At 43.8% G+C, this 16787-nt stretch overlaps 1 protein-coding gene across 2 annotated transcripts in view; it reads left to right on the forward strand.

Annotated features, from left to right (window-relative positions):
- The first annotated feature begins 13193 nt into the window (after positions 1-13193).
- The window catches only part of Wipi1 (WD repeat domain, phosphoinositide interacting 1), a 35610-nt gene continuing 32016 nt past the window's right edge, over positions 13194-16787 (forward strand). For both annotated transcript variants that reach the window (XR_013092722.2, XM_076871224.2), the window contains exon 1: positions 13194-13367. Coding sequence is in view for 1 of the 2 variants with exons in the window: in XM_076871224.2 (XP_076727339.1) it covers positions 13288-13367 (80 nt within the window). In the remaining variant the exon portion in view is untranslated. The remainder of the gene's footprint in view (positions 13368-16787) is intronic.

A 16787-nucleotide genomic window follows, 5' to 3' on the forward strand; every position in this document is an offset into this window, starting at 1 on the left:
TGCTGAGGCTGACTTTGAACTTGTGATCCTCCTGCCTCAGCCTCCTCAGGCCACTGAGGTTATAGGCATGCGCCACTGCGGCTGGCTCTGAGCCTCTCTCTTTCTTTAATTATTGTCTTTCCTCCCCTCCCCACTATTTGTGCCTAGGAGCATGACTGCATACTTTTTTTAAATTTTTCTTGAAAAACAACCATCAGCAACACTTTGTTCTTTCTTTGGAAAGCAACGATCACCTCTCATTATTTTTACCTATGTACAGTGCCTGATTTGAAAAATAGTCATTAACCAACTTTCTCAATTTTCTCATTACTTATCACTTACCTCATCATATCTTCTCCCCCTGACTCAGCAATAGGACTGCTTTCTTATTTCAATGCCTGCAAAGTATTTGCTGCGATCTGAGTATCTCCACCAAAACTCACACTGAAATTTAATCCCCATCCTGAGGTATTTGGAGGAGGCTGGGCCTTCGGGAGGTAATTAGGATCAGAGGAGGTCACAAGGTGGAGCCCTCATAATGGCATTAGTGACTATAAGCGGAAGGCCCAAGTTAGCCTGCTCTGTCTCACCACAGGTGCCCTCTGTCGAGCTGTGAGGCAGCAAGAAGGCCCTCACCAGAGGCGAGCAGACGTGGCCACCATGCTCCAGAATCCTGAACCAACAAAAAAGCCTGCAAAATAATCTACGATGTTATTTATCTTTTTTTACTCTCGTTCTTTCACAAATACTCAGAAGGAATTTTCAGAGGGTCCATAACGTGCGGCATCCCCCCGCACAGACTTGAGTGCACAGTAGGTCTGGGAATCCAGAAGCCATGCATCAAAGAGGTTATGCAGGTGTCTCAAGCTCTCTTCTCCCTGCTTTTTGTTTGCTTTGGGGACTGAAAAAAAAATTATTACTAAATTTAACATGCAATGGATTTACTATTTTTTTAATGAATTGATACATATTTTAAATTATTCTCAGTGTTAATTTCTACTTCACTAAATAATGATAGCTATAAATCATATAAACAAAAGCTCTTTGGGGTCCTCAATATTTTTTTTTTTGTGTGTGTGTATGTGTGTGTGTGGTGCTGGGGATTGAACCCAGGGCCTTTGCAAGCGAGGCTAGCACTACATCGACTTAGCTATAACCCCAGTCCTGCCCAGCTAAAAAATTTTTGTTTGTTGTTTTATTTTTTGGTACTGAGTATTGAACTCAGGGGCACTTGACCACTGAGCCACATCCCCAGCCCTATTTTGTATTTTATTTAGAGACAGGGTCTCTCTGAGTTGCTTAGTGCCTCACGGTTGCAGAGACTCGCTTTGAGCTTGCGATCTTCCTGTCTCAGCCTCCTGAGCCGCTGGGATTATAGGCATGAGCGCCTGGCCCGGCTATAATTTTTAAGAGTATAAAAGAGGATCCAAAATATAGTGGAGAGCCACTAATATAGTCAATTGACATTTAGCAACAGCCCATTTAAATTGGAACAATATCTTTTTTCAAGGGAGTGGGGGAAAGGATGCTTGTGATAGGAAGCTAATGTGTGCATGATATTTGAAGTATTGGTTCCATGAGTCAGTCTGGCAGCAACTAATTCATGAACACCTGCTGGGTGGCCAGGCGTTGCCCTAGGTGCTGGAAGAAGACACTCAGACCCCCACTCTAAGGAGTTTACATTTTAGATGGAGGGGACAGATAGTGAACACATAAAGACAAGCGATAATTTCAGGTAGTAATCACTGTTTTTGGAGGAAATACATGGCTAATGTGATGATAATTCCTTGGAATGGAAATGATCAGGCTCTGTGGCCATGGAAAATGACATACCTCACTTCCAAAGGACTTAAGAACCTATGCCACGGTCATGGATTGGAAAGAACAACCCACTGTGAAAATAGAGAATGCATAAACTGGTGCAAAATGAGCAATTCCTGTGTTTGTTGCCAGAAAGTCCCTTTTTAAAAGACAACCCTCTCACCCCCCTCCCTGGGAGTCACCGAAGCACAATTCTTCCAGGAATCCAGGAGAAAGAGATCCCATCAGGAATGCCAAGAGGGAAGTATGCATGATGTTTCCTGGGGTGAAAGTCAGAGGCAGACAGCATTTCAAAGGTTTAAGCTGACTTAAACCTCTTTAAGGGGAATGGATAGGCGGGGAGGATGTGGGCAGAGAAGAGCCAAGATCCTAGGACAGAGCCACTTGAAATATTTTGAGACATGTCTTATCTGCTTGATGTTCTTCCAAAAGGCTCATAAATAGTCTCTAGGGCTGAACTGACATAAAAAAATCAGAAGCCCACCACAAGAGGACCTCAGCTCAGATATGCAAGTCCACGCCACGCCCACTAGAGATGTGCAACAGTGGAAACACAGTCAAGTTTTTGAGGAGCATGCCGGCTCTTTATTCCTTATGCATATTTGCAGTCAATGAGGAAAACAGGAGATTGTGGACATAAGAGGTACCAAAATAAATGGGTGCGTTCCAATGAAGCCAATGAGCATCTGCCAGTTCACACGTTTCCATTTATAACAGAGATTCTCACTCACCAGCAATGTGTGATCTAGAGCTGGTGCAGGCAGCTGAGCTCACAAGCCGGCTTCCTTTCTGATAGTGTTCCTAAAATTAAAGGAGTACTCAAATCCAACCCCCAGAGCCTTTCATGCCAGTTGGTGACCAGCCGGCACACTCCCTACGCCTCACCTTCTCTTGCTGCTCAGCTCCTACTCTACCCCAGTGAGCCCTGGATCTCTCAGCCCCATGCATCCACCCTCAGCCCACATGCAGATGCCAGCCACCTCCTGGACCTGCCCCTCTGAGATCACACAGGATAGTCACAGCCAAAGGGGCCAAAGCTGTTTGTCTTTCTTTATCTGCTGTGTGGTTGTCCTCACTGTCCACCCTAACAACATCCCCTGCTGAACCTAAGCTCAGATGCAAACAGGTACCCTTGTACCTGAATAACTACTGGTCCATTATTTGCAGAATAAAGGATAAGAGTAGAAAGAAGAGGCGAGAGAGGACAACCCAGTATGGATTTCTTGACAAGGTCCCGTGGACTTCCACTTGAACTTCATGAGGCAGGACCTACGTCAGAGCTGAACAAGCTCCTATATGATGTGAGGCTTTGTTGCCCTGGTGTCAAAAGTGGGATCCAGAATGAGTGTTAAGGGTCTTGAGAATATGACATAACTTTTTTCAGTGAGAGTGCCTGTGGGGGCTCTGAGCTACTTGGATGTCCCAGGAGTTTGTAATTTGCAGACATGCATAGAAACTTCGGTCCTTCACCCCCACAGAATGGCTGTAGCAATTTGGGAGGAAAAAAACATACAAAAACAAAAACAGAAAATAACCCGTGTTGAAATGGGTGTGGAGAAACTGGAGCTCTGTTATATTGTCAGAGGAGTGTGAAATGGTTCAGCTGCTGTGGAAAACACTTTTGCAGTTACTCAAAAAGTTAAACAAAGAATTACTATGTAATCCAGACATTCTACTCCTCCATTCCAAGGAATTTCCAGGAGAAGTGAAACAGTACTCAAGCATGTATCGATATCTTATCTATCTATCCATATACATATATGCATATTTGTAATATTGAGAGTAAAAAGAAATTAAATACTGATCTGTACCACACAATGGATGAACCCTGAAAGCGTGTGAAGAAGCCAAATACAAAAGGTCCCATATTATGTGATTCTATTTATATAAAATATCCAGAATAGGCAAATCCATAGAAATGAAAAGCATATTGGTGGTTGCCAGGGGCTGGAAGAGGAGGGATGGGTAGCAGCTGCTTGATAGGTTCAGGTTTTCTTTTGGAGGGATGGAAATGTTTTGGAAATAGGTAGAGGTGACATTGGGAATGACCTAAGTGCCAATGGTCTGTTCACTTTAAAATAAAAATTTTTACATGAATTTTATTTCAATAAAAAGTACTCAACGTAATTCACCACATTAACATAAGACCAACATAAAAGATTATTTCAATAAAAGCACAGCATGGAGGAACTTCATTGTTGTCACAGGGGACACCAGCAGGTGGCAGTAATGAGGCACCCCTGCATGGTTGTCTGCCTTCATCAGAAATAGCATCCCTGTGAGTACCCAAAAGAGCAGGTCCCCTGCACATATAACGCGTTTCCAGGGACCCCCAGTAGTTAATGGAAAAGGATTTGAAGAGTGTTGAATGTCCTATAGAAGGAAGTGCCACAAGCCAGTGGAATTTGGATAACTGATAGTCCTCTTTGCACAAAAGGACAAGCGATGGGGATAGGGCTGGGGCTCAGTGGTAGCGCACGTGCCTGGTATGTGAGAGGCACTGGGTTCGAGTCTCAGCACCACGTATTAAAAAAATAAAGATCTATCAGCAACTAAAAAAAAAGAAAAGAAAAGAAAAGAACAATCGAAGCCCAAGGATACCCAAGTTGCAGGGACAACCACTTTACATGTTGACCTGTATCTCTTCATTTCCATGGCTGCTAGCCCACTGCATCCTATTGATGATCCATCCATTCCCAGCCACCACCTGAGCTCAGGTCTCCCACCATAGGGGTGAAGCAGCCTGCCACCTGGCCCCTCTCTCTCTCCTTCCCAACTCCCCTCTTCATCCTCTCTCTACCTGTCCTGCTGCCATGAGCTGTACAAGACATTTTCGTCGATGGCCATTACTCACCTGCTCATGACAAGGCAAGTGAGCTGAGAAAATGTACTTTATTTTGCCTAAAACCAATCTGATCTTTCTCTAGGCATCTGTGCATCTCCTGAGAAGGTCCAAGGAGGACCCTGGCATGAGGCGAGTGTATTAAGCCTGATTAAGCCCAGAGTTCATAGCACCTATGCTCAACAAAAAGCTTTAGCACGTGAAGGTTCAGACAGACCAGGGCAGCTAATGAATCTAATACTTCTTTTTAAAAAACTGACAATATAATCCTTATCCCTTTTCATTCATCAAATACTGCTTTCCATTGGCACATAGGGCATTTATGGTGGGAAGCAATGTCTCACTTTAGACTGACAGAATTTAATATTTTTTATGATTTTATACAATATTTCTTAAACTTTGATGAGACACAGGTTCTGATTACACCTTCAGGTAAAGACCAACAGAAATGGGCCTTGTCGATGTCTATGAACTTACCGCCACAAGAAAATGTGCACCTCAAAGGGGCCATGGTGCCTTAATAAAATGCTGTGGGAAGGGGATTTTTGTAGGTTCTTTATTAAGTGGCTGTAGGAAGGAGGGTAGAAATGGAATCAGTTCAGGATTGGATGTGTCACAGAGCAGGTGGTTTTAAAGGCGGGCATCTCAGAAACCTTTGCTGGGGAAGTAGAGGCACGGAGTGGGTCTAGGGAAGGCCGATAAGAAAGAGTGAGTGTCGGTGACTTTCCAGCCCTGGACTAAATGTTCTGTAGGCCCCTGGCTGGCCTGGCCCATGACTGTCAAGCTCACTGCCGTGCACCGACTAGGGCTGATTTTCACTTTCTCAGGTCCCACATGAAGATGGTGGTGTTCCTGGAAGAAAGGGAATGATTCTGGAGAGTACTTTGAAATGACGGTCAATAATAAATATAATACTGGGCTCTCTGGAGCCTTTGACGTGGTTAAGTGAATTATGAATTTCCCATGACTCCTTCTGTTTGTTTTCAGCACGGCTGTTTGGGTGATTCTGTTAAAATAAAAACACTCAGGGGTTCTTACTCCCCCCAACCCCCCACAGGTGCCTCCCTGAGCTCTTTCCCTCTCATTTTACCCCCTTTCTTTCTACTCCAGCCCTTGGCCTCTTTGTGGTCCCCCAGGCACTTGGATTTCTTTAGCCCCAGATGCTTTTCTCCACATGACTTCATAACCCGATTCCTTCCCATTGTTCAACAGAACCTTCCAGAAAGGCCTCCCCACTCCCTTCCACCCCTTCCCATCCCTCCCCATCGCCTCTTTTACTGCTTCATTTTTTTGTCTAATCACCATCTTATTTTTCTTTCTTGTGGTCTCGCTGCCCATGCAGGCAGGAATTTGTATCTCTTCTGTCTAGCAGTGTGTCATTAGAACCTGAAATCTTGGCTGGCCCATAATGGGCACTTGATAAAATTGTATGAATGGATGCATATGGCAAACCACTTACAAAATTCTACAGAAAAAAATGGTGAGGGAAGTCTCTGAATTTTCCACTTATGGGCAGAAAAGAGGTTTCAGAAGAACAGAAGGGAGCATCTGGGTCTGTTCTTGCAGGGATGTTTTAGGATGTTACCAAGTCTTGCCACTCAAGCTGGTCTCCAACTTCTGCCCCAGCAGCCCAGAACTGCTGAATACTGCCTGTCACTAGATGGCGCTGTTCACCAAGAATCTCACAAGTCCTCACATCCAGGTCCCTCCACCCCAAAACCATTGAAATCATCTTCAAGGAGTGAAGAATCCGGAGGAATCCTGGTCCCTCTCTTCACCATCTCGAGAATAAAAGTGCTACAGGGCTGGAGGATTCTGTGAAACTGACATAGCACGGGGCCCCTCTTCACTCCAATTCCTGCAATCAAGCCAGAAAGATTTCAGACATGTGGCTCAGAGGAAGAGGCATGAGTTCACTGAAAGGGGAAAGGGGTGGATCCTCTCAGGGAGCAGATAGATGGCGTGCCCCACCTGCCCCCCAGTTTTATTAGGGGTCCCAGAGAAGTTTCCAGAGTGTCCCACTCAGGTCCACTTCTTTTTTTTTTTTCTTTTTTTTTTTAATTATTATTATTATTAGTTGTTCAAAACATCAGGTCCACTTCTTGACTTTTGATTGACAGAGGAAGACATCAAACTTTCAAGTCCCCACTCTACATGACAACCCTAGGTACTTTGGCTCATGCTGATGGGTTCTAATTGGAACCTGTTGTCATAGCTTTTATAATCAGGGAGTTCTCCTTATCTCCCTGAGTGCTGGGACTGGGTCTACAAAGGGGCACGAAAGTCTCCCCATTCAGGGCAATTCAGTGTTCTTCTTAGCAGCATTTCAGGCCTGCATCTGCCAAGGAATGTAACATACACTGTTGACTTAAGCCAGCTGGGAATGCAGGTATGTTGCTTTTTATAAGAGGAAGCGTGTGGAGGTCAACACAGTGAGCCCAGTTCATAGAATTGTTCTCTGTTCCTACTGCTGAGGTCTGTCTGTTCTCGACCAAGAGGAGGCCTAGGGTTTCTTCAGCACCACTTACCAGCTAACCCAGGCCCACCTGGGAGCACAGGGTAACCTTTATTTGAAAGCCAAGGATGTTTTTAAGTATTCCTAGTAGTGCACTTGGCAAATCTAAGCAGAGCTTCTCTGGTCTCCTTTTAAAAGCTGCAGCTCTCCCCACCCCACTTCTTAGACTTGGCCTGTGGCCCTCTTGGCAGAATCCTGCCTTTCTCTACCCCATGCCTCTCTGTCCCTATATAGAATGCAGCACAGGTTAAGACACAATTATATTTCTAGCTTTGAGCCACTGCAATGTGAGAAGTGACATGGAATGGTAACTTGGGCACCTAGAAGAAGGAACTGAGCACAAACTGCATCTCCATCACTAACCCCCAGAGCTTCTGGCAACTACCCAACATGCCTCGACCCTATGCTGCAGGTTGATGGGGGATTTAAAACTCCTGGACCAGACAGATGTCTGAGCATAAGATGGAAAAAAAAAAAAAAGTCAAAGGCTTCAAACCAAGTTTTCTATGTAACTGTCTATCATTTCCTGGGATCACCTAGAATTATATTCTTGAACTTAAGTCACGGCCAATGGTTGAACACTTCTCTGTATTCTTACCTGGTTTTGAGATGTCCCAGGGAACAAATAGTCCATAACTGAGCCTCTCCGCCTTGTCCTGAACATGTGGAAAGCTACCGTTTTCATGAACGAGCATCAGCTAGTATGGAAGTATTTGTTGAGAACCTGTGAGTTCCCTTGGTGTTTTGGAAGAGAATCATGGAAACCAAGATAAGACAAAGGAAAGGAGAGAATAAAGACACAAGTTTCCTTTTTTGGTGAAATATCATTTTTTTCTAACTCCTGCAATGAAGTGAAGGAATGTTAGCATGGTGGTTGTTTGGGGCTTTCTTCTATTGTATTTTCAATCAATAAATCCGGAAGGAATGGTTCCATTTGGGGGAGGGGAGAGCCCACCACAGGGACTGCAGGCTCAAGCAGACTGTGCCTATGATCAGGAACAAAATGAAAAAGCCCAATGGTGCCTCTTGCTCAGCCAGACCTCTGCTCAGGGGACCTCCCTGTTTGCCCATCAGATTGAATCATCTCCTTTCCCAGAAATCACCCTGCAGCCCCACCTCCTCCCCCAACCCTGGGATCCTCAGTCTGATTCCTCCAGCTTTCTTCACATTGTGACCCATCTCCCTCCGCCTCCCCATCTCCACCTCCCCATCTCCACCTCCCCTGGCCCTTCCCAGTTCCCCCTTCTCCAGGGCTCCCCCAGGCTGGTCCCCGGTTTTCCAGCTTTTTCAGGTCACATTCTGAGTGTCAAGACGTCGCAGAAAAGAAAAAGAAAATTATTCCCTGTGACTTGATTTCATAAAAATAGAATGGATTTTATAAAAAGAAGAGGACAGGAGTGGCCTTTGTTCACCTACTAGTTACTCTAATTATAGATGGTTGGGTGTCCCCGGCAACCATATTGGGTGACGGGAGGGTTGCGTCAGACAGGATGTCTCATTTCCAGCTTCCCTGGTCAATGCCCTGTGCGTGTCCTCATCAGCATTTTAAAATTACAACCTGATTGTTACCCAAATGGGAAGTCTTTCCATTAGCCGAGTTGCAGCCTGCAATTTTATATTACCAAAGATATGTAATTCCCAGGGCCTGGCTTTATTCACCCAGATTTCAGTGACTTTCTAGCTCCCTGGAAGTAACAGCCATTTTCTTTTTCACCGAAATGATAGACATTAAGGAATTCCAACTGGAAGAAGAAGAAATGGATTTTTCTCTTCCAATATCCTTTTTTTTGGAGGGGGGGTGGTTGTAAGGATTGAACCTAGGAGTGCCTTACAACTAAGCCACATCCCCAGCCCATTTTATTTTTTATTTTAAGACAGGATCTCACTAAGTTGTTTATATCCTCATTAGGTTGCTGAGGCTGGCCTCAAACTTGCCATCCTCTTGCCTCAGCCTCTCAGGTCACTGGGATACAGCCATGTATCACCATGTCCAGCTTCCAGTAGCTTTAGCTATTGTTATTTTGCAGTGAAATTGCTGTCATAAGCATGCAGATGTCATAAACCCAACACTCAGATTCGGAGTGTCCTTTCCCATAGAGCCTAGAACTAGAACTAAGAGAAGAGCCTGACAATGAATTCAGCACCTTTGAGTTTATTTATTACCTTTTCCTTGGCTTTTTATACAAATAGACTTCTTGGATTATTTTATTAAGAGACAGCTCTTTAAACTGGCAGCTCTAACACAGGTTACTGACTGACTGTCCACAAGCCACACCCAGACAGCTGACATATTTAGTTTGGCCCACATGGTGTTTTTGGAAAGTAGGAATTAGTTGTCAACATTTTAAAGACTTACATAAAAATATATGTTTATATAAAACGCACAGATTTCTATAAATAAAGGTTTATATTAAAATACAGACTCATATGTTGTCTTAGGAAAAATAAAACCAGCCAGGGCAGCCCTGAGGCGTTATTTCTAAGGGTGGTGGACATGGAACATTCACCCAACAGGCAACACACAAGGAGGGCTTGTTCACAGGAAGGGCGGGACTGGGAAGGTGACCAGTTTCCTCCCATGCCTGTATTTCTAGGCCTGAACCTTAACTCCAGTGAAAATTCAGTTTTGTTGCTACTGTACACCATGGTGAAACTAAACACATCTTCCTTTAAAAAAAAAAAAAAAAAAACTGCCCAAAGATCTGGGTTTCTAAAATCAGCACAATAGGCTTCTTTCCCAACCATGCAATCAGTTTGAATTCTTCTCTTTTGTTCCCTGCTATTCATCTTCCCCATCAGCCACCATGTCCTGCTGTTTATTCCTTCAAAATCCCACTGAGAGGGGACAGTGACGCACACCTGTAATGCCAGCTACTTGGGAGGCTGAGGCAAGGGGTTTGCAAGTTTGAGGCCTGCCTGGGCAACTCAGCAAAACCCTATCTCAGGATAAAAAATAAAAAGTGTTGGGGGCATAGCTCAGTAATAGAGCACTTGCTATAGTATGCTGGAGGCCCTGGGTTTAATCCCCAGGACCATTAAAAAAAAAAAAACAAAAAACCTAAGTAAAAAGGTAACCTCCAACCACAAAAGCACTTAAAATGTAGCTAGCATAAACTGAGCTATGCTGTAAGTGAAAAATACATACTAGATTTTTAAACACTAGTTCTAAAAAAAAGGAAAAGAAAAATCTAACTCATTGATAATTTAATGTTGATTGCTTATTGAAATAGAGGTAGGAAAGAAGGCAGGGGGAAGAGACAAAAAGAAAAGGAAGAAAAGACTATACCTTTAATCAGAAAGCTGCTAAAGTTGCTCCTTTTTTTCTTCCCCAACTTCCCCAAGCCAGTTCTCTCTCCCAGGCCTCGCCTTCCCCAAGCAAGTTTTTCTTCAGGCCTGTTACTCCCACGTCTACAAATTTTCATTGACAATCTTCAAGTTACTGGAAATTCACCCATTTGTAAAAACTGCCCTGTGCACTGTTCATTATCCCAATAAAACACGTACTTTTAGAATAGATTTATCAAAGGGGATATCGAACCTATAATGCAGAGTACTTTCCTAGAAACCTATGATATACGACGGTACTCTCCCAACATGATCAACTGACCAGCAAATGGAGAAGACATCAACCTAAGCATCCTGGGAACCAACAGACCACCATAAACCATCCTGCCATCAGGCTGATATCATCCCCACATACCTTGCCGTGCCCACTCCTCCTCACCCAGTTTCCTTTGGAAGAACAACCTAAGAACCTCGAAAGCTTCTCACAGTCCCAAGAGGCCCCTCATTGTCCCTTGAACTGTGTATTTCTTGATTTCCTAGATAAACCATGTGCCTCAATATCTGATGCAGGCTAAAATTCTTCTCTGTCACATACGTCAAGAACCCTGTCATCCTGAGTTGAGATTCCTGTCTCCAAGACTTCCTCAGACCCTCTCTGGTGACAAAATGACATTTTCATTATATTGAGCTAAAAAAAAAATGTAGTATTGAATGGATTTGTCCACTTATTTTTTACCATTTTAAATGTATCTTCAAGAAAATGTAAAATTACTTATGGAGCTCAGAGGTATGGCCCATATTGTCTTTCCATTGGACAGCATTGCCTCAAAGCATCTCTTAAATTTTTCCGAACCTCCTGGCCTCACTATCATCACATCAGCCTCTCAAGTACTTTCATTCCCAGAGTGTTGCATCAGTCCCCTAAAAACTTCTAGGCCTTCTTCCCCCTTCTAATCTGTTCTGCACACCCTGGCGATCTCTATCTTCCTAAGACACTGCTTTTATCATGAAGCACTCCTGCTCAAAAACTAACAGAAGCTTTCGTCTCTAGCCCCATAAATTCCAAACTCTTAATAACAAACTGATAATAGCTTCCCTTTTAAAACATTATTTACTTTATGTAATTCTCCCAACAACCTAGCACCTAGCATGCCAGACTCAGTTTTCTAAATAGAACAGAAAGGACTGCAATATTTGGCTGAGTTGGGAGAAGGGCATAGAAGCACCTTTAATCTTAAAAACTACAAAGATCCAAACAGCAGTTCTTTTCACTTACAATGTTCTATATAATACTTCACAACTGAAAAAGGAGCAATCACATCTGTGCATCTACAGAGAACATTGTTGTTTGTTTTTTAAACATATTTTTAGTTGTAGATGGACAGAATACCTTTATTTTGTTTATTTGGTTTTTATGTGGTTCTGAGGATTGAACCCAGTGCCTCACACATGCAAGGCAAACCACTCTACCTCTGAGCCACAACCTTAGCCCCCAGAGAACTTTGTTTTTACATATCAATTCAGAAAAGAAACGATTATATTTGCATCTCAGAAAACTCAAACCAGAAATCTAACCAGAAACACTTATGTGATATAGTGCTCTTTGCTCATCCATTCTAAGAATATATATAATTTTGTCATAATTTGGGTAAATCTGAACTACACCAATCTAAAACTTTGCGATATAACAATAGTTAGAATCATTCCATCTTAAAATTTGAAGACATGAATTAAAAATTGACCAAGAATTATAAATCCAATTCTGGCAGAACTTCCAATTCGCAAAATGTTTTAAGAGTAATTCCATACAGGTGCAACACACATTTAGCCTGGGGGAGAAAAATCCTTTGTCAGAATTCATCTCGAATTACAAGAGTTTCTAATTGTGCTGCCTCTTGGAGACTTTATCCCTTTCCCAAACTACTCCATCTTAGGATACTTTCATTTTTGCAGCTACAAATCAGCTCTTGTTAAACACAGTTAGCAAAGTCATTTGGCGCACAGATCTTGAAAGAAAACTATACATTCTATCATCTATTGTCACTTTAGATGAATTGTTTTGCCACTCAGGGCTTCAATAGCTTCTTCTATAAATTGGGTACAATTATACTTTTTACACAGGGTTCCATAAGAACTCAACAAGATAACATACATAGTTAACGCAGTGCCTGGCCTTAGTAAGATTTCTCAACTGCCCAATAGATAATTTCCTATCTGCCTAGCCTAGCAGCTCTGTTTGGGGAACTTTTCTCAAAGCAGTGTAAGGACTCTGCAAAAGGGTGGGGCTTTGGCGTCTAACCCTGTCTCCTAAATTCCGTAAGTTTAATAGGCAAAGGGTTACACATGATAGGGGTTTGGGTGGGGTGGGAAGCAGCGCGTCCGCCTGTCTCTTCCCGGCGGTCTGACGCAGACGCCAGACCGCAGCCGGCAGGTCCAGCCACAGCTGCTCTAGTTCTGGGCTCCGGGCTCTCAGCTGAGTGGCTCTGGCAATGAAAACACTACCACGTGGCCTGCTGCCTCGGCTTCACGCACATTCGACCAATGGAGAGCCCAGTCGCCGATTCGGGGGCGGGTCTTTAGACGAACGGTTCCGCCCACAGTCGCCACGGATTGGTCAAGGGGGCGGAGCTCGCCCGCCGCGGCCTGGGCTCATGGCCAATGGTGGCTGACGGAAGAGCCCCGCCCTGTCAGCTGCTCGGTTCCGCCAGACCAGTGGGCGGGGCGACTCGAGGGCGGGGCCGCGGGTGGGCGTGACCAGCGCCCCGGCCCCCGGGAGCCGCCGCGGGCGGGCTGCTGAGGTGGCTGTCGCCGGCTCCGAGCTACGGCTTCCCGGGTCGAGCCCCCGATGGAGGCCGAGGCCATGGACGTGCCCCCAGGCGGGGTCGAGGCGGCGCTCAGCTGCTTCTCTTTCAACCAAGACTGCACGTAAGCTGCGGCGCCAGCCCCTGCCGGGGAAGTGGGAAACAGAACGCAGCGAGCGACCAAAGGGTGGTGTCCAGAACGCGACTGGTGGCGAGAGAGGCGCGGGCTTGCCAGCCAGAGGGCCTCGGCAGGACAGCCAACTGTTGCATCGCAGGGATCGGGGTCCTGTTGGCCTACTCCCTCGGTGGGGTTTGATCCACTGCGACACCCCCTGCCTGCCGAGAGGCTGGACAGGATGAAGGGAGGAAGTTAGCAAAGGGAGTGGAGCTGAGGAGGCCACGGAGTAGGGGGGGGGGGTGAGAAGGACAGGGCGGTGGGAAAGCTAGTGACCTAAGAGTGGGGGTTCTGAGAAGGAGGGGCAGTATCCAAAACAAAGGAGATGGAAGTGGAGGAGAAAGTCGCAAGTTATCCCGGGACGATGTAGTTAGGGCCCAGGAAGATGGGAGTACAGGAAAAACTTTCCCATTTGTCCTTGAGCATCTCAACGTGGCATCTGGGCAGGGCCTCGTACTAAGAGGCAGCCTATCCCTGCGGCCAGGCCAGCCCCAGAGCAGAGCATCTTTCCTGGCCACTTTAGATGTAAGAAACCTTTTCATTTCTCTGATTGTTTTCCCATTGCCCAGCCAGCCACGCAGAATCCCCTCTGGGAGTCCAGGGGCCCTTTCCTGGGCCCTGACTGCTTTCTCTCCCGGAAGCTGGAGCTCCAGCCTGTTGCTTCGGATTAGATTTTTAATGTTTCACTTTGGTGTTCACTTTTGGACTTTGGTCACAGAACTGGGGATGACTGAACTGTGCTTCAGGCATATGCAGGGTTGTCTTAGAAGCAAAGGCCTGTTTCTTTCCTTCTTTTCCCGGCAGCAGTCCTGGGGACCATATGGAATAATCTCTTTGGAATGTGCACCCAGAGCATCAGGCAGATCAGGCAGGGATGGCCACTTCCCTGTTTCCCACTTCCTGCTGTACCAGTTTCTGTTGTGTTCCTTGTCTGGAGTCAGGGGACTAGCTGAGCTATGCTAATATTGAACATTCAGTGGTGTAATTAAGGCCATGGAGTACCATAAGCAGCGCTAGTTGCCTTTCCCTTTGTGTTTGTTTAAAAACACCCTGTACTGAACAATATGCCTTTGTTTGAAAAAAAAAACTGTATGTGTAATCAAGTAGCTTTACAGCTTGGTTAGATGAATGGCTTTCAAGCTTTTTTTTGACCACAACCCACAATAAAAATCACATATTAGAACATCTCCCAATACCCATATAGCAAAATATCTGCTTATATTATGTGCAATACCCTTTGGTATTTTTCATGTCTTTTTTTTTAAGCTGCTTGCAATCTACTGAACTGTTTTTAAGATCTGCACATGGGTTGAAACCCACATGATAGAACAGATAAAATTCTTAAGTTTTGTAAGAAATATTTTGCAAGAGAGTGTGTCTGTTGAAATGCCTGGGTGATGTTTTTCTTCTCAATTAAACACAGGTTAAGGAAAGCAGTTAGTTTACTTCTAAGTAGTAAATATTCCAATTCTGCATTGTGATATCATTAGATTTGAAAAAATATATACAATTCTTTGCTGCAGTTATTAAATAATTCTAGAGTCAGTTCCAGCTTTCTATAGCAATTGGATCTGAATGTTATTTTCAAAACTGTAGGGTGCTTTGAAAATTAACTTCCTTAGTTCCTACTGTCAGTCGTTTTTTTTTGGATGAAGACTCTGCTGGGCAACTCTGTCTCACCTATAAATAAAAGTCCTTGTCACACAGTCAATTTGAGCCACGGAAGGTATGACATTGGATTTTAAAATAAGTCAAGCCCCTTACTGAATGTATTCAGAGATGTCAATGTGTCTTTTTCTATAAATATAGGCTGAGTTTGGAGTCCAGTATGTCTAGAAAAGCTGGGTACAGAGAACCAGTATCCTATGTTCCAACTTTGTGCTTGGCCCTATGTTATATACCTCGGATATATTTTTAAATTTGATTAGTGATATGTATTTGCCCCAAACTCCATTCCCATGAACAGTGATAAGAACAGTGATAAGAATTTTGTTTCTATGTTCTATTTAGTGCTTAGTGAAAATATTTTGAATTACTATATATGCAATTCATTGTCATTTACATTAATTCAGAAGTTGTCTGTCAAATATCAATTTTTCAATATTATGAAAAAAATAACTTTGTTTCTGTTGGAAGGTCTTATGGATAAATAAGGTCCAAGTCTTAATTCCTTGATTCCGAGTCTCAGTAGACATTAAAACATGTATAAAATATTCTGAGCCAGGCACAGTATTGCATACTTGTAGTCCCAGCCACTCCAGAGTCTGAAGTGAGAGGATCATTAGAGCTGACAAGTTTGAGACCAGCATGGGCAATATGGCAAGACCTTGTCTCAAAAAACAAAACAAACCAAAAATTCTTCAGTTCCAGGATCAGGGCTTACATTTTGAAAATTACTTTAAAAGTTGCTAAATCTTGGGCTGGAGGGTAAAGCTTAGTTGGTAGAATGCTTGCCTTGCACAAGGCTCTGGATTCAATCCCCAGCACTACCAAAAAAAAAAAAAAAAAGAGAGAGAAATCTTTTAATTAATTCAATTAATTATTATTTTATAAGACTCTAGTTACAGTATTTTATTTTTCTTTACAAGCTTTACAAACCTTAGCTTGCAACTAAATGTGTCTATATGTAGGTGCAAAAACTTAAGTGAAGAAAATTTAGTAGAATATATTTTCAAGTTCTAAGATATTCCTCACTTGCTTGCTTTTTTTGGTACTGGAGATAGAATCCAGGCACACTAGCCCTGAGCTCCATCTCCCCCTTTTAAATTTTTTATTTTGAGACAGGGTATCCCTAAGTTGCAGAAATTGACTTCAAACTTGCGATCCTCCTGCCTGCAGCCTCCTGAGCACTGGAATTACAGGGGAGTGTCACTGCACCTGGCTCCTCACTTTTTTACAGTTCTGTTTTGTCTGTGGTTCTGGACACCAGTCTCCACTTCTAACTGTACTACTGCTGTCGTGCAAATATTTAGATACCACTTTAGCCACTCAACAGGTCGGTGATGGGGAGGGCTACAGGAAAGAATCAGCTACCTTGTTGATCAGAAGTTGACTGTAATCACCTGTCCCTGTGTCTCAGGAAAGAACTAATGTTTGGATAGGGGAAAAAAAAATTCCAGGGAAAAATCATGTGACCTCTTTTTTAAGATGGTGAAACCAGAGCCTTGGCACCCAGGCTTGTACGTGTCTTATTTTAATGTTTGTGTCCCTGGGAAGGATGAATCTCACCTTTGCATATATTTGTTTGAAAATGAAGGAGTTGGACTAAACCATTTTAAGGTCCATTTCAATTCTGACATCCCACCTTCTGAGGGTGGAAGTGCCCAAGGTCAGGCTGCTTATTCTGAGTTTGTTCTGTGCAAGTGTCTG

Source organism: Callospermophilus lateralis, chromosome 11 (assembly GCF_048772815.1).
Source record: "Callospermophilus lateralis isolate mCalLat2 chromosome 11, mCalLat2.hap1, whole genome shotgun sequence".
Lineage (NCBI taxonomy): Eukaryota > Metazoa > Chordata > Mammalia > Rodentia > Sciuridae > Callospermophilus > Callospermophilus lateralis.